This window comes from Galleria mellonella, unplaced genomic scaffold (assembly GCF_026898425.1).
Source record: "Galleria mellonella isolate WM207_F2 unplaced genomic scaffold, CSIRO_AGI_GalMel_v1 utg146, whole genome shotgun sequence".
Classification (NCBI taxonomy): Eukaryota; Metazoa; Arthropoda; class Insecta; order Lepidoptera; family Pyralidae; genus Galleria; species Galleria mellonella.
Genome location: NW_026441999.1, coordinates 4,194,694 through 4,213,616, shown reverse-complemented (window position 1 = coordinate 4,213,616; position 18,923 = coordinate 4,194,694). Strand labels below are relative to the sequence as shown.

Sequence of the window (18,923 nt, the reverse complement as noted above, 5' to 3'; positions counted from 1 at the left end):
AATCCATGGTCTCTTTTCTTGAGAACTAGGATTGCTGCGATTGTGTAGTACTAATTCTTATAATACACGGTCTCTTTTCTTGAGAACTAGGATTGCTGCGATTGTGTAGTACTAATTCTCATAATCCACGGTCTCTTTTCTTGAGAACTAGGATTGCTGCGATTGTGTAGTACTAATTCTCATAATCCACGGTCTTTTTTCTTGAGAACTAGGATTGCTGCGATTGTGTAGTACTAATTCTCATAATACACGGTCTCTTTTCTTGAGAACTAGGATTGCTGCGATTGTGTAGTACTAATTCTCATAATCCACGGTCTCTTTTCTTGAGAACTAGGATTGCTGCGATTGTGTAGTACTAATTCTCATAATACACGGTCTCTTTTTTTGAGAACTAGGATTGCTGCGATTGTGTAGTACTAATTCTCATAATACACAGTCTCTTTGCTCTAGAACTAGGATTGGTGTGATTGTGTGGTACTAACTCGTATTTAAAAAAATGAGAAAAAATATAATGTAATAATAATTACATTATATTTTTTCGGTACAATAATTTATTAGTCCAAATGTTTACTAAAGTGCATTTCAATGAACCGACTAATATAACTAAAAGCATTCGTGTTAATAAAGGAAATTATTAAATAAGTAATAATAGTAACACAAAATATCCCAAAACGTTCAACCCAAGAGATAATATCCCCGTTAAAACCCTTGCTCATAAACAATGTCATTAAGATTATAATCAACTATTAACTGATTCTATCATTTCGACAAGAATATAACATTAGATAGTTTTATGGGGTTTGTTATGATTTGTTATTCTACAGTTAGTGTTATCATTTCATGGGAAAGACGGACTTTTTAGTATATATCAAATATGAAATGAAATCATAGTGATACAACGAATAATTAAGCTTTTAACTTGTTTGTATCATTTATGTTATTTGAAGCAAGTAAAGATCATATAGTGTATAAGAATTTTAGTTCTTAAAATTGATAATAGATGGTGTTGTAAAGTTTCTACTATCAAAGCCTCTGTTATACCTAATACCAAATATCTTTGTTAGTTCCGGTATGAATGATAAAATAGTAATAAAATTACTAATCATCAGACTGTCATCATCTGTTATATCATGTTACTTACGTAGGATTAACAATGAGCAACTATCTACTATGATGTTTAAAATATTTATTGGCTTGATTCGTATCGTTGCTTACTTAAAGTTAAACCAAATATTTGTTTCTCAAACATATTACATAAAAGAAAGCTACTGAACCCTATTAATTAGTATATACAATATAGTTCTATAATTTATAACAATATTATAGTAACAATATGTATATATTGACTCAATAACTGGTATATTAAATATATCTTAGTGAAATATATATAGATATGCAACTTGTATAAGCTATATGATGATCCTTCCGTTGTCAATGTTGAGAGGAATCTGATATATAGATATCGGAACGATACTTGTATTGCCCGTATCTACTCTTAACTAGTTTTATTTCTTTTTATACAGTCATAATTTTGATTCACATTTTAAATTAATGTCCAAGAAATACAAATTGTCCGGGCAAACATTGAAGAAAATTATATCATGACCTTGCTAAATTCTTACCTCGGCCGGTGGCTTCCCACCAATAGACACGCATTCCAATTTGATATCTCGGTCTTCGGACGTAGAGAAGTAAGTCCCTTGCAGGATTTTCGGTGGCTCCGGAGGGACCAACACGGTGAGGCGGGCATATCGTGACCTAATTGCTAGTTCACCTGTACAAAAGGTTTAATTTATATCATGTACGGTCAACAGAGGAATTAGTAAAAAAGTTTTTATTACATTTACATTCTTATTAAGTATGCTTATTTAATAATTTACTACACCGGTGACTTTATGTAAACTAATATTATAAAGTGAAAAAAAAAATTTTTTTTAATGGATCAATACAGAACTAGTCAACTAATTTTAATAATTCTTTCACCTACAGAAAGTATCATTATCAGCGATTAATATAGACCATATATTATTTTAGAAAATTCTATCTACTCGTGCAAAGTCGGTTGAGATCACTTGTAATGGATATTATACAGTACATTATATACTAGAGGGAGACTTTGTACAAAAGTCGATTGCTTGGGTACCTCTGTCCCATTCGTGTTTCAACCGTGAAGCATGTGTTTGCATTGGCTGTGTTTCGGTTTGAAGGGTGGGATATGGCGTGAATTTACTGGGTACAAAGGATTAACACCCGAGTCCTCAGGAATGGCAACGCATAGGGGGTATCATGGGCGAAACAGTATACTCTGTTATGTCCATGGTACTACTCATATCTATAGGCGACGGTTACCGCTTTCCGTCAGGTGGGCCGTCAGCTTGTTTGCCATTCTAAGTTGTATAAAAAAAAATCAAAAATAAATAACCGATTTTAAAATTTCTTTCACATTATAGAAAACTACATTACCAGCCAAAGTAACATGGTCTATGTTTTATTTACAAAAAGATCGTGTGGAACTTGAGCTGGTAGCTAGTCTGCGTATAAAGTAACTAAGATTAAAACTAACTGATGCGTTGGTAACACCAGTTGTTGTTTTGAAAACATAGATTGGGTTTTGATATCTATTGAAAATTCTCATTAAATTTAAGAACGACCACGTATTTCGGTCCTGCACTTTCATTATGCAACGTGATTTAACTAACTGAACAATAAACCTGAATTATACTACTTTTCAAGTTTACACAAGAATAAAGTTTTATTAAAACCAAACATTTGTAATGAATCAAAAGTTTATATACAAGTTAGATTACTTTTGTTATTGCTTCGCGTAATTTAAAACCATAATTGCTTTAAAACACGACTCTGTATTTACATACATATTTTTGTATTCATAAGTATTCATCAAGAAAGATGATTGTTAGTATGACATCACATATCTAGACGGGTCTTATTATTTCCTGTGATTTGCTGTAGACGACATGGGCCTATGGACTCTTTGGGCTAGGGCTTTGCATTCATTGAGATTACTGGTGACCTTGTGGTGGTGAGAGCTGGTAGCTATTTTGAGCAAAAGGTAAGTTTTGGCAACCCAAAGAGGTGGGGGGAAAGGGATTGTTAGTAATGGAGTTTAAAAATCCCATTGCTAGCAATATACTCAAAAAGGTCGACCTCCCTCGTAGTTCCCCCTGGAAATTATCATGGTTAATTCCTGATGAATTCATCATGATGGGCTAACTGGCCTGTTTTCATTCTCATAAATCACCCTTCGCTGGTGCTCCGCCAGCATATCCCGTTAGCGCAGGCGGGGTAACCATTCCATTTTAACCTATAAAAAACCCAATGAAGTAAATCTGCCAGTATCTTGGGTACGTTGCCTCGATGGGGTGTATTGGGAAACTATATTTAATTGTAAGTATTGTTATTTAAAACATTGTATAAGTTAAAATTATTTATTAAATTAGTTATATTATTATTATATGGTATTTTGATTAAAAATGACAGTATGATATATTTGCAATTTCCCATCCAATTATCTTCGGTGCATATGAAAAAATATGCAATGCATACAAAATCAGAGGTAATAAATTTAACAGACAAGCGCTGTGTTTCTTTTGATTAATTTATATATTTTTTTATAGTTCTATAGTTGTTGTATGTTGTGTCAGCCGTAAACTGTCTACTGCTGCACACAGCTTTCCCATAAGGGGATTTTGACAATAGTTTCTATATGTGAAAGGCGAGTTAGCAATCGCAGTTTGAGTTTTGGTGATGTTTTAAAAGAGGCGCTGCTGCCCATCCCTTTGTCACCTCTTACGACATTCACGGGAAAGAAAGGGGTGGCCTGTTTTTTGCCGGGACTTACACGGTTACATAATTACATAGTGATATATATAAATATAGAATTATTTAAAATAATATAGATTTTGATTATTTATTTATCAATTTATTAAATACTACCTTTTTAATTACTAATAAATACGTGTAAATTAAAGAAGTAGAAAAACAAATAACATGGGCCATTTGTAAATAATATACCAAGACGAAACACACACCAGTTTTTAAATTATACCTTAAGAGATAAAACTGTGAAAATCACCTACAATTTGCTGTAGTAGTTTTAGCTTGATGCTGCAATAAACATTCAGACAGGAAAACAGACAAAATTTCTAAAATATATTGTTTTGACATCTATTGATCTTATTAAGATCCCTTATCTTAAATTTTCTCAAACATCTCCCATGTACAGACGTGGTCTAGTTACAATTATTTTCATTTTGATAAGTAAATAACAAGTAAGCCAGATACTAACATAGACGTTAGCGACTCCCATTTATTAAAAAAAAAAAAATAATTTTTTTTTCTAACCATACAATGTTTAACAACACTCTTTTCACCGGAAAATTTTTTCGTCCTATTTCCACTACAACTAATATAATAGAACAGTGTCAAGTTAAACTAGTTCAATTTCATGTTCTTATAGCTTTTAAGTACAGTCATCAAAATTAATTGCTTACATAAATTTACGTAATGTATTATTTTATTTTAATTCTTTTTTAGCATACTAGCCAGATTTGTTTGATAAAACATTGTATTTTTGGTAGGAAATTAATTTAACAAGTATTAAATTAAAAAGCGGTTAAGTGTAAATCGCAGTATTTAAGAATGATCATAATCAGACAATGTTACCAATAAGTGTCAATTAAAAAGGAAATAATCTTGTCTTAATAATATATATTATATAATATATATTACAGTAATAAAAAAATATCTATACGATGTCTGTACATGGGAGATATTTAAGAAAATTTATATAAGGGATATTAATAAGACCAATAGATGCCAAAACAATATTTATTTAGAAATTGTGTATGTCTAAAAAATGTTTGTTCTGGCATCACGTGAAAACTATTGCATCAAATTAAATGGAATTTTCACAGACGTATTACTGAAATTCTAATTAAAAAATATAACATTTGTTTTATCGTGATACGCTCTCTAGAAGTGGTATATTTCTTTTTTTTTCCTACTTCTGAAATCCACGCAAATGAAGTAGCAAGCAAAAAGCTATTTTTAACATATCTGTAATTATAAATAGTTTAACATTTGGTTTAAAGATTCGAACTTAACTTTAAACAAAAATGATAAACATAAATTTATCACAAAAAAAAAAAATTAGCAACTATGAAGATTCCAAGAACATTTTAACAACAAATTTTATAACTTCAGTGACAATTTACGTAGGTTTTAGTTAATTATAAGAGTATTTTTTAAATTATCATTAACAATCCTTATTTCCCATTGTTTAAACTATATAGTTTAAACAATCTCTTTGGTGCTCTAGCTTTATAACCCTTCATACAAGGATTTATGCAAGGTCATAGTGGAATGTAACATGTAGGATAATTTGCTACAGCACTTGAAACTTACTACAGAACTTGAAATAGCTTTACAATAGTATAATAAGTATCAATGATCCCAAGTATTATCAATGACTAAAGTCACGGATCATATCAGCTATTAACTGTCCACGGCTGAATATAGGCTTTCTCTTATTATACGTTTTGCTAGTAGTTGCATCACTTATACTCGGTAGTTGTACAAACGGGAACCCGGGATCCGACATAAGCGCCTCGAGGTACATCGTGTGGTTTTTAGTGGGTACGAATCCCACACACCCCAGCTGCCCTCCCTCCGGCAGATGGGACGGTATTTCCGAAGATTTTCCACACGTTAAAAAAAGAAAAAGTTGTTGCATCACTTAGTAAACGGGTTACCAACCGCAATTAGACTTTGGTGATGTTTTAAGCGAAAGGCTGCTTCCCATCCCTCGACCTTTAAATTCCCTTAGTTACCTCTTACGACACCCAGGGGAAAGCAAGAGATAGTTTTAAACCGGGATCACATGGATAATTTCTAAAATTTACTAATTTACGGATATAATTAAATTCAATATTAAGCAATGTCGAAATTAATGTACTAATACTGGCTTAATGATCAAAACTTACCGAGTAATTTTCCTTAGCCTAGACGCTTGGAATTTCTAACGAGGGTTTAACAATAGAATTCCCAATAGCAATTAGTTAAAGTGAGATATTATAATGTTTAATAAACGGCAAATAAAATTCGAGATCCTATCCAATACACTTGGTACCTGAACAAAACTAAACTTTATAAATTACTAAATAACCGGAATATTATGAAATTACTTTTTTTTGTCACAGCGTCTCCCCTAAGTAATGTAATCCAGGGGTTTCTAAACTTTTAAAATAACCAGACATCCATCAAAAACCTTTTATTTTATAAAACCCCATATCAAACGATTACAAATCAAAAACACTATAATTTAAATAAAAACAATGGTATTACACTTCATAGTTCCCTTTAATCTTTAATAAATTGTTTCACTGTGTAAATAATTTCGCGGATCCCTAGTGATTTTTTTAAAGAACCCTTAGGTTCCGCGGAATCCACTTTAGGAATCGCTGGACATTGTAATCGACGTAAGCACTGTATTCGCTCTGAAAAAGACTTCTAGGTAAAGTTAAAATAATCGTCGGAAACGACAAACATACAAAATTTATCAAATTTCCCTAATCTATTTATACATATGGTTAAAAAAACATAGGTTTTAAAAGTCTTGTCTAGAATAACATGGCATCCGCGGGGGGAGAAGGGATTGTTGATAATGGAGATTGATATCCCCATTACTAGCAATACATCTTGTCAGATCGATCTCTTCGCGATTCTCCCTAGAAACCATCGTGTTTAATTCCAAGTAAATGCATCACGATGAACTAATTGACCTGCCATTTCATCTTTACCTATCCCTCACTAACGTCCCGCCAGCATATACCGTTAGCGCAGGCAGGCTTATCATTTCTTTGTCATCTATTTAAAAATAAAACATGGCATACGTCTATCTCAAAATCCAAAGAATTAAAAATGTATGAGAAAATTTTTACAAGGTTTCAACCAAGGTATTTAATACTCCTCTGGCAGGACCGCTACTGAAGATGTTTCCTCACACATATTGAATTAAAATGAAATGAAAATAGGCGGATTACATAGCTCGAAAAACTGACGGGAAAGAAGGTTCTCGAGTGGCAATCCCTAGAACCAGATGGACGTCTCTAAATGCATTGCAGGGAGCCAGTAGATGCAGATGGCTCAGGACTGTTTCTTATGGTAGTCTATAGAGGAGGCCTATTCTCGGCTCGAATTTATTTATTTTTATTTATTTATTCATTATTACAAATATGTGTACATGACGGACTAATTATTAAAATTACATATATAAACGAATAAATATATAAATAACTATATTATACACGAAATTGAGAATAATATAAAGCACTTACTGCTCGGATAAAGTAAAAAAGTGAGCGTGAACTTTTTTTTTTAAATCTATTTTGTTTTTTTCGAATCTATTTTTATGTTTGTAACTACGTCAGATATAAACCGATTTGGATAATTATTATTTGTTTAAAAAGATATACTTAGAGATTATTTCTATAGATATTTTAACAAACACCATTTAGTAACTTTAGTTTTTAAATTAAAATAACTGGTTTTTTTCCAGAATTGAACTTATTTTCTTTTGTGGAACACAATCATATAGATCCATCAATTTGGCAAATACGTTTGTCAGTAGAAAGTTGCTATTGATTATGTAGTTCATTGGAATTTGTGGTGAATAATACATCAATGTCATTTAACATTGTCTCTCTTCTAGATTGAAGACTGGGATATAAGAAAATCCGCGACATGCAAATGGCTCCCGTATATAAACTACTTCATTCCGTATGTAATATCGTCAAGATATATTATTCGTAAGATTATTCATTCTGTCTTGGATGTGTTATATAAAAATAGTGATATGTCATGTCTGAATCTATTTTCTGTTATATTATGAGTGCCAGCATGATTTCTTTTAACCGCTCCGAAAAGATTTTACTTTTATACTACTTCTAGTGTTACTCACTTGTGGTAAAAATCTTTTTTTGAGTGATAAAATTGATTAAAATTTGGTGCACATCTAATAGAGAAATAGCAGCTACAGTTCTTCAGTATTCAAATTTTTAAGTTAACTGCTTACTTTATTTTTAGTTAATAATGTTTATAATAATTAAAATAAAAAGAATCAAATGATCATTAAAGTAACCAGTTAAACTCTGTGGTTCAAGGAAGACATTGTATTCTTAAATCCTTCCTTTGCAATTCATTTCCTAAAATAAAATTCAGACAAGTTTCCTGAAAATATTTAAAGTTAAATTGTTAAGAACAAATATTTTTATCATGCAGACGTCTAATAGTGAAAGGATACAAGCTAAAATGATGGTTATGAACTACTCAATCATTCTCCATTAACCTAACGAAATAAGTATATTAAAATTAAAAAAAGAAGCTACAATAATAACTTTAAAGTTAAAAATGAAGACACAAATTCAAAATAAAGCGGAAATAAGTTGCAAAACTTGTCGTCTTCGGGGACTCGCTTCGAAATAAATCTTACGTAATTCAATGAGCCACCAAACTAAGTTTCGTAAATTTGCGGCCGTCCCAACTAACTTGTGATACCCCGAATCACAATTTAATACTAAAAGGAGCGAAATAAAGACAATGAGGCCTGAGTTTCTCTTCAGATAGTTTCCTATAGAGAAAACTTCCAGTGAACTAAGTTTGCAAGTTAAATAGTGCCAACTTGTACAATTTTGCCGCAAGCGAGATGCCCATTGTGCTTTCGGTTGATAAAAAACAAAGTTTCATCCACAGTTATGTCCGTGTCGATTGTTAGTTTTTTTCACGATTCTGCAGTTTCATACAGTGTGGTTTTTAATGAAATTTTTTATTCATTTGAATAAAACTGTTCATTCACTTTACTTGTATGATGAGTCATTCCAATTCAAAGAACATTGTTTCGATTAGCAGTCAAATGAAGAAGAATTAGGTACGTTTCACTTCTTAATATAAAATAATAATAAATTTACTACGTATGTAATCCAACAAATATAATTTTAATTATATATGTATCCATACAAATTGTATAGAACTTTATTTGAAGATGGTCGTTGCTAAGTTTTTTTGTGGTTCCTATAATCAAATCAATATATAAACCCAGCGGTAGTATCATAAAAAATTAAGATTTAAAAGAACATGTAAATAAAACTATATGAATAAACATTATTTCTATTGTCTTAATTTATTTTCAATTAAAATTTTACCTTGATTAAAGATTAAAATAATTTCAGGACAGTTTAAATAAAACTTTAAATAATTACACAAAAGTTTTAATTATTAAGGCACAAAACTTAAAAGCTATCTAATCACTAAAAAGTGAAACTCGCAATTGGGCTGTTAAGTAAATTTGATCTTGAAAGGGGATCAAATTTACTTAATGGCTTAAGTATAACGATCAAAGAAGTAGACGGTAATGTCGATTACTTAAGAAATACAAAGTTTAACCTAAATCTTGAAACAAAAGCTGAATAGCCCATAAGAGCTCAGCTGAGTTAAGATAAGAATATTCTACTGTTATCTTAGCTGAGCCTACCAGAGACATTTCAAAGAGTACGCGATTTATCAAAAGGTTACATAGACGTTTACTGTCTCATAAAGGTCTATGTAAATTAATTTCACGGACCCTTTCGTTTGCATCTGAATAGGAGATATTCCACTTGACTCTAAAAGGATCGGAGCACTCACTTCTAAGACTGCTTATTATAAATACGCACAATTATAATCCCCAATTTAATTTGACTGAATAGGTCAAATAGCTAAAGAATGGGAAACAATCCTATTGACAAGATTTCGAGTTCGAATAACTTGGCATTGTTGGTGAAAATTTCTTTAAATTTTAATGGAATGCTCTATTATTTCTAAGCAGGAAATTGATAAATGATTTAAGTTTCAAAGTGTTAATCGACTCACTTTAAAAACATTTATGTAAAATTGTACAAAAGTAATATAAATATTTTTTTTTTTTTCATTAAAGGCAAGACGCTGCAACGACAGCACTATACTTACCCTGAAGAAGACATTTGGATAAATTTGAAACATTTGTCGGAAATAACAAACATAGTAAGTTCATAAAATTTCTATTACACACTGATATATTACATACATATATATGGCTGTGTTTCGGTTTGAAGTATGTGATATGACAGTGAATTTACAAGCTACAAAGGAATGACAACTTAGTCCTCAGGAATGACAACATGAGGGGTATCATGGGAAAAACAGTTAACTCGTACTCTATTATGTCCATGGTACTGCTGATGTCTAAAGACGTATATATATATATATATATATATATATATATATACATACATACATATCTGTCACGCCTGTCTCCCATTAGGGTAGGCAGAAACAATGGAACGCCAAATGCTTCGATTCAAACAAACCTCTTTCGCTTCTTCCACATTCATCAATCTTGTCATACACGCTCGTCGGTTACGGGTACTTTTAATTTGGCCCTTCTTCAGCACGTCGCCTATTTGGTCGACATACGTCCGTCTAGGGCGGCCCCTACCGACATCTCCATTCATTCTTGCTCGATAAATCTCTTTCGTAATTCTTCTTTCATCCATCCTCTCCAAATGACCAAACCAACGCAACATTCCTTTTTCGATTTTGGTCACTACATCGACTTTCAGTCCACACACATATATATATATATATATATATATATATATATATATATATATATATATATATATATATATATATATATATATGTGTGTATATATGTATATATATACAATGATGATGAAAATAAAATATGTAGAAACATAATCAAGATAAGTAATAAGAAAGAACATCGTAATTTTTTTAATCGGAAAAACATATTTCAAGTGAATAAATGCAAATTAAATACCATAAAGAATTTCAAGACACAGAAAATAAAACGAGAAAGGGTAAAAGGAGAAATTAAAAACAAATTAAGATGCCGAACAAACGAAATTAATAGGGCGATGGGCAAAAATATACATATAAAAGGGAAAAATTGAGGCTTGGACGAGGGCCGGTAAGACGGGCAATAAGATTTTTAATTTTATTAAAAGAAAATATTTTTATGAATGAAAACAATAGGTAGTTGTTTACGGGGAGAAGTCTTATAATTTCGTCTAAGCTTCGACATTTTTTTTTATTAATTCATAGACAAAGTTTACTGATAATAATGCTTACTAATATAATATGTTTCTCTTCTTTCCCGTGGGCGACTAAGGGAGGGCGAGGGATAGGCAGTAGCGTCTAAGCCTAAAGCCTAACTGCGGTTGCCAACCCGCCTGCCAGGGGGGAAAGGGATTGTTAGCAATGAGGCTGATTGCTAGCAATATGCCCTATTCGGTCGACCTCTACGTGGTTCCTCTTGGAAACAATTCTTGTTGAATTCGTCACGATGGGCTAACTGACCTATTTTATCTTCACCTATCATCCTTCACTGGAGCCCCACCGGTGTCTACCGAAACCGCTAGTGGGGTTGCCATTCCATTGTCACCCATTAAAAAAAACCCGCCTGCCAAGAGTGGCAACTACTGGGAAAACACCCCATTAATTATGTTCAGCAGTGGACAGTAAAGGCTGATGTGATGATTATAGTTTCTACACAATGACTGAATACACGAATAAAATATGATATCGATAAAGAAAATCTTTGTTGTTGTAAAATAAAAATATAATTAATATTGAATTTAAGTAAAAGCTAAAAAAAAAATATCTGAACAATCTTCAACAATGTGTATGTTGAACAAGTTTCGTTATTACGCACTTCCGAAGTTAGCAACCGTTTGTTTGTACAGTATGCACTATAATTTTCGTATGCATAAATGATTTATTGTTTTAAATTATTGATCCAAAATCGTGGGATCGCCGATGTATCTTGGATCGACCGTTCAAAAGTGACCTTACCAGTATCTTTTCAACCAATTTTAAACGTCGAACACTTGTTATTTATAAATAAAACAGTGTACTTTGTAATTGCTGTTATTACAAGGATAATGGTACCGTTTTTAACTTGTGAATCTGATGGTAGTCTGCTGGATATACGAGTAATTTATTGCTTTTTAATGTACCTTAATGTACTATCATTTTAACTGCAATTCATGCTATTTATCAGTAATTATTTTCTATGCTACTTTTATTTATATTTATACTATATTATCCTAGCTAGACGATCTACAAACATCCATTCAGAGGGGGAAAGGGATGATTAGTAATGAGGTTTAACAGGCTCATTGCTAACAATATGGTAGTACCTAGGAAAAAAATTATTGAATAAAAATTATTTCTTTTTTTTTGATTTGCTAATAAATAGTGTGAAGTGTTAAAATATTTCAATTATTTCATTAATCACAAAATTTTCGTCGTGAATTTATTACATAAATATTTTAAAATACAATACTGGCCTACCTCGAGAGATAAATAAAAATAAAAGTAATATTCATATATTTGAAAAAAAAAAAAAAACAGTGAAACATACCTCTTGCTCCTGAACTGACTTGGCACTGATATTGGGCGTCGTCTTCTAAAGTAACGTCCCTGATGTCCAATGAATAATCACCTGAAACAACAAATAAACATGTTAATTATTACAAATTAACGACTTTTCATTCTATATTATATCAAATAGCCATAACCCGCGAGTTTGGCTGCGTGAATCATTACATAAGATATCCTATGTAGTAAGTTAGGATGTAACTTACTCCACGTATCAAATTTCATTCAAATTTATTCAATAGTTTTTTATACAACTTAGAATGGCAAACTAGCTGACAGCCCACCTGATAGAAAGTGGTAACCGTCGCCTATAGACATGAGCAGTACCATAGACATAACAGAATATACTGTTTCGCCCACGATACCCCCCATGCGTTGCCATTCCTGGGGACTCAGGTATTATTCCTCTGTACCCTGTAAATTCACGCCATATCCCATCCTTGAAACCGAAACACAGCCATGCAAACACAACTGCTTCATGGTTGAAACACGAATGGGACAGAGGTACCCAAGCATACGACTCTTGTATAAAGTCTCCCTGTGGTAAGTATTTACTGTGTCTGACTTACGCCATCTACTTTTCTCTCTGTACTTATCTACTATTTATGCCAAGTTGTCTGTAAGAGATTGTTTTTAGTGATAATGCCGCCTTTTGTATATGCATATTTTGTATAAATACTCTTTGTATACATCTCTATTGTGTACAATAAAGAGTTTATTATTATTATTAAATCAATGGTACTGTTCATGACTATAGGCGACGGTTACCAGTTTCTATCAGGTGAGTTGTTAACCTATTTGATATTCTAAATTGTATAAAAAAAAATTATAGAATCATTTGTCCGGACTGAATTTTATCACACAGCTAAAACTATTAAATGTAGAAAATTGAAATTTAGAACTTAAGTTACGAACAACTTTATAAAATATAGCTTAAACATCCGCTAAAAAGAAATTTTGAAAACTTTAACTTTAAATGGAAACACGATGCCACGCGTGCAAAGTCACGGACAACAGCTAGTCTACGTCTATAATAATTTTTTAACTAACTATCGAATTACAAAGCGTCAAGCGAGCTTACTTCAAGGATAATAAAACAAGAATTATTAGTGAAAATAAAAAAAGTTGCTATCAGCACAGTTCATAAAAAAGTCAGGTCTGAAGATAATGATGGCATTAATTAGATTAACAGACATTCGGATCCAAAGACGTGCCGTGGCAAATGTAATTAACTTCTCGGAATATGGACTTTATTAAAATATATCTCGTAGCACCCTTGCAGACTCGACGATATCCTGAAAAGCGGGTAATCTAAATAAGTGGCCATTAAAAAGGTCTTGGCTGTGCACTTATAAATACTAGAGTTAGCTAATTTTTGTTAGTACATTTTTTATGGCTGTATTATTCTAATTTTATGTCGCGTTTTTATAGCGTAACACACAAATAAGCAAAGTCACTTTTACATTTATAATATTATTCATTAATATTATTATTTGTAAGAATTCTATCGTAAGTCTTTTCAAGAATTATGTACTATTTTTTTTAATGGATGATAATGGAATGGTAACCCCCACCGGCGCTATCGGTATACACCGGCGGGGCACCAGTGAAGAATGATAGGTAAGGATGAAGTAGGTCAGTTAGCCCATCGTGACGAATTCAACAAGATTTGTTCACGATGGTTTCCAGGAGGAACCACGTGGACGTCCTAATAAGGTATATTGCTAGCAATGGAGCTGTCAAACTCAACTGCTAACAATCCTTTTCCCCCTAATTATGTACTATTTATTTTACAGAAATCAAATGCTGGACCACCTTATAGGATATGACAATTTTTAAAGAACATACTAGAAGGAAAAATAGAGATCAAAAAGAAAGGAAAAGACCTAAACGACATCATAGGAAAGGTCAAGTGCTATGTTGTATAGGAAAGTCAAATATATGACCTCTAATAGAGCTAGTTAGAGGAGAATAAATATATTAATTGCCCCGACAAGAGCAAACGTTACAAGTAAAAATAACTTTTCGACATATTATCTTCAAAACGACCATTAAATGTTCACTGCTGAACTTAGGCCTCCCGCATAAGAGGGGGGTTCTGCCAGTTACCACGCTTGGCAGGTGGATTGACAACCGCAATTGGGCTTTGGTACTACTGCCCATTTTTCAACCACTAAATTCCCGTAGTCATCTTTTATGACACCTACGGAAAGGGAATGGGTAACCCATTCTATGCCTTAACCACACGGCAATTAATTGGTGAATTTACTGGGTGCAGAGGAATAATACCTGAGTCCTCAGGAATGGCAACACATGGGGGGTATCGTGGGCGAAACAGTATACTCTGTTATGTACATGCTACTGCTCATGTCTATAGGCGACGGTTATCACTTTCCATCAGGTGGACCCTCAGCTTGTTTACCATTCTAAATTGTACAAATTGTCCTGTTTTGTTTTTATTTAAAAAAAGGTGTAATATAGTCAGTGAATTATGTATAAGTTATCGAAATACGTATATTGTTATAATGGCACACTTAACATATGAGAATCTATACTAATATTGTATGTATGTATGTAAAGGTGAAGTGTTTGTTTGAACGTGCTAATTTCAACTAATTATTATATATAACTATATAATTTAAAATTGTTCAATTTGAACTAGTAGTTCAAATTGAAAAATTGTTTTAGTGTTGGATATTAAGGAAGGTTCTATAACCTTCCTTAGTATCCAATTCCATATTCTATAACCTTTCTTACTATCCAATTCCATATTCCGTAGTCTATACTACATACGAGTAATATCACGTTATGATCAAAAAGAGCGAATCGTCAATAAAAATATTCCAAAATAGAGGAAATGAATCCTATTAAGAGCTTTCGTTGCAGACGAAGTTAATATACCTACCGATCTTTTCCCAAGAGACTACAGCATGGGGTTCTTCAAAAGGGGGGTAAAGAGGTTTCTTCAGGGTCGGCAACGCGCGACCTCGATACCTCTGGTATTGCAGGTGTTCATAGGCTACGGTAACTATTTACCATCAGGTGGGCCGTATGCTTGTTTGCCACCTCAGTAGTATAAAATAAAAAATTATGTAATATAATTTATTTAAACCTCAAACACAAAATTTCAAACAGAATTTCACACTTATTGTTCCTAATAATAAACTATTAACATACCTTCTTCATCGCTCCCAATCATCTTGTATCGATCGTATCCACTGAGATCTCGATGTAGACCGAGTCCAAAATCGTCCTTTGTCCACTGCAGTTGACCAGCCTTGTTCTCCACTCGGCAAGGGAGCGTAACTCTTGAGCCCTCCACCGCCGTCTGGTGAAGAATTGTTTTTTTATATCACAGTAAATCATATTTTAACATAGTCATTAGTCTGGATGTTTTCTATATATTGTGGCATTGGAATTATATATATATATATATATATATATATATATATATATATATATATATATATATATATATATATATATATATAATACTAATGTTCAAACAAAATTTGTTTGTTTCACTTCTGTTCTGTTCTGTTATGCCCACGGTACATTGTTCTAGTTTATAAACGACAGGTAACTTCCATCAGATGGGCCATCAGCTTGCTTGTCATTCTAAGTTGCATAAAAATATATACTGATATCGTCTAATTACAATTTCATTTTTTTTAAGGATGATATAAGGTGCACCAATGAGATATGATACGTGAGAATGAAGAGGTAGGTTAGTTAGCCCATCGTGATGAATATACTAGGGATTCAGCACCATGGTTTCCAGGGAGGACCACAGGAGAGGTCGATCTGTTAGGGTATATTGTTAGAAATGGGGCTGGTTGCATTACTAACGATCCCTTAAGTTAAGAATGCATGGCAGGTACTAACCTGCCATGCATTATTAACCTTAAGAATTGTTTGGATTAAGCAAAGTTTGTTTTACGTGTAATAGACAACTGATGGAAATCCTTGCTAATTTTTTCTAATATTTTAAATGTGAAGGTGAGTTTATTTATTTGTTATCTGCTCTTCAGCCTTACCGGCTTAAACAATCACTATGAATTTTAGTATATACATACTATGTAGAATGGAAATGAATATAGGTTACTTTTTATTCCGGTCAGTAACATATCCTGGTCATGTGGATGAATTCGCTGATAAAAGTTAGAAAAATTTTGCCTCACGAAAAAAACAATTCAATTGTTATACAAAACCAGTTATTGTGATCTAAAAATTTAAATCTGAACCTTTGAATTGAATAAAAATTTCTATTGGACCATCATAGAAATTTTATCGAAATCGGTTCAAACTGAATATGAATCATAGAATATGAATGAGAAAAAAATATATAAATATCTAAAAGTATATCATTTTAGATCAAAAGTTTTGCCAAATCAGTTTATAACTGACGGAATTATGAGACAATAAACATAAAAACACAACAGAAATGGGAACCTCCTGTTCTCTGAAGTCGGTTGTAAAACAACATACGAGTTATGAATGAATGAATGAATATGTATACTATATTTGCATTATACAATATAGGGAATAGGCAAGACAATAAATGTAATGATACAGTCGTATAAGTACAATATGTCGGTCTTATTGCTGACAGCAATCTTTCCATAACACGTTACAACAAAGTTATGATGTGATACTAATATCGAATACAGTTCCAAAATTGCCAAGATAACAATCAGCTTGTGTTAGCAACTTGCGCTATCTGACAATCAATTGGGCTCAACTAAAGTTTCCATAATACTAACTATAATAGTTGATAACTTTAAATGAAGGATTTTACGCGTGGCGTAGTCGTGTTGCAAACATTCTAACATTGTAGGTGGTTCATGGAATTTGATATAACATTAATCTTGACAACTAAATATATCGTTCCTAATTAAAGCATGGTATTTCCATCTCTTTATTAATATAATAAGTGTATTTTGAAGCGACATCAAATAAGGAGATAATTCTCCATTGCGTTGTATTTATTTATGTTTGTTACCTCATGACTACGTCGTTAATAAGCGAACATACCAGAGGGGGACTTTGTACAAAAGTCATTTGCTTGGCCACCTCTGTCCCATTCGTGTTTCTACTATGAAGCAGTCGTCTTTGCATGGTTGTGTTTCGGTTTAATAGTGGGATATGGCAGTGAATTTGCAGGGTATAGAGGAATAACACCTAAGTCTTCAGGAATGGCAACGCATGGGGGTATCATGGGCGAAATAGCATTATCTGTTATATCCATGGTACTGCTTATGTCGACATCGACGACGTCATAGACGACAAGTTTCCGTCAGGTGGGCCGTCGACTTGTTTGCCATTCAAAAAATTTGGATTGTTCTTTTTTTTCTAAAAGGTTATACTTTCAGATTCGTTTCAGAGAATTTTCATCAAATTCGGTTTCGTAATTTAGTTTTCAAATTAAAATAACTAGTTTTGCTACGATTGAACATAATTTTTGTGTGTGTTCTAAATTCCATCACAAATTATACACTCAGTAACTAAATTATGTCTTCTTTTCATTTAAGAGTTTCCTCTTGTCGGTGCAACTAATTCATGCATCTTCCTCTAGCCAGCTCTATCCCAGGCCATATCCTTTATCTCCCTATACGACATGATGCCTAGTGTTTCCTTTATCTGTCCCATGTAACTTTAGTATGTATTGTTTTTATAATTGAAAAATAATACTCACACATTAATATCTAGGTTATACTTAATATCATTTTTTATTAATTGTATGTAGTAGCTTTTAATTAAGAGGAATAATTAAGAGGAAGAGGAAGACCGAGGATTAACTACATGGGACAGATAACGGAAACACTAGGCGTCATGTCGTATAGCGAGATAAAGGATATGGCCTGGGATAGAGCTGGCTAGAGGAAGATGCATGAATTAGTTGCACCGACAAGAGGAAACTCTTAAATGAAAAGAGAGCTTTTAATGTGATTACTGTTATTATATACATGTATATATATCTAATCATTAGGTAGACGAAAACTTTCTTCAATAAATAAATAAAAGTGTTAATTAATTAATGAGCGAGTGAATTAATGAATGTATCCTTAATTAATGTAATAACAACTTCGGACAAGGGTGACAAAATGCACCAATAAACGAGATGTATTGTAGACATATCACATGGACAATTTAAAACACGGCATGTAAAATATATTTTACTTGTCATCAAATAGTTTTTTGCTCCACAAAAAATAACTGCAGCTTTAATCACACAATATTAATATAATTTTAACACAGTTCTACAGAAAACACCAACTTTAAAGTCTAAACTACATACCCAATTTTGATTTTTTTTTATGGGACCAATCTATAAGGATATCCTTTTAGATAAAAAAATAATTTTTCAAATAGGTTTAAAATTAACAAAGTTTTAGGGTAACAAACATTCAAAAATATAACCTAATTGA

At 32.3% G+C, this 18,923-nt stretch overlaps 1 protein-coding gene across 1 annotated transcript in view; it reads right to left on the bottom strand.

The window, feature by feature from the left end:
• The window catches only part of LOC113523204 (irregular chiasm C-roughest protein-like), a 149,184-nt gene that overhangs the window by 66,937 nt on the left and 63,324 nt on the right, over positions 1 to 18,923 (bottom strand). Inside the window, exons 3-5 of the mRNA XM_031909323.2 lie at positions 15,673 to 15,823; positions 12,479 to 12,559; positions 1,623 to 1,774 (exon numbers count right to left, since the gene is read on the bottom strand). Of these exons, the coding sequence (XP_031765183.2) occupies positions 1,623 to 1,774; positions 12,479 to 12,559; positions 15,673 to 15,823 (384 nt within the window). The remainder of the gene's footprint in view (positions 1 to 1,622; positions 1,775 to 12,478; positions 12,560 to 15,672; positions 15,824 to 18,923) is intronic.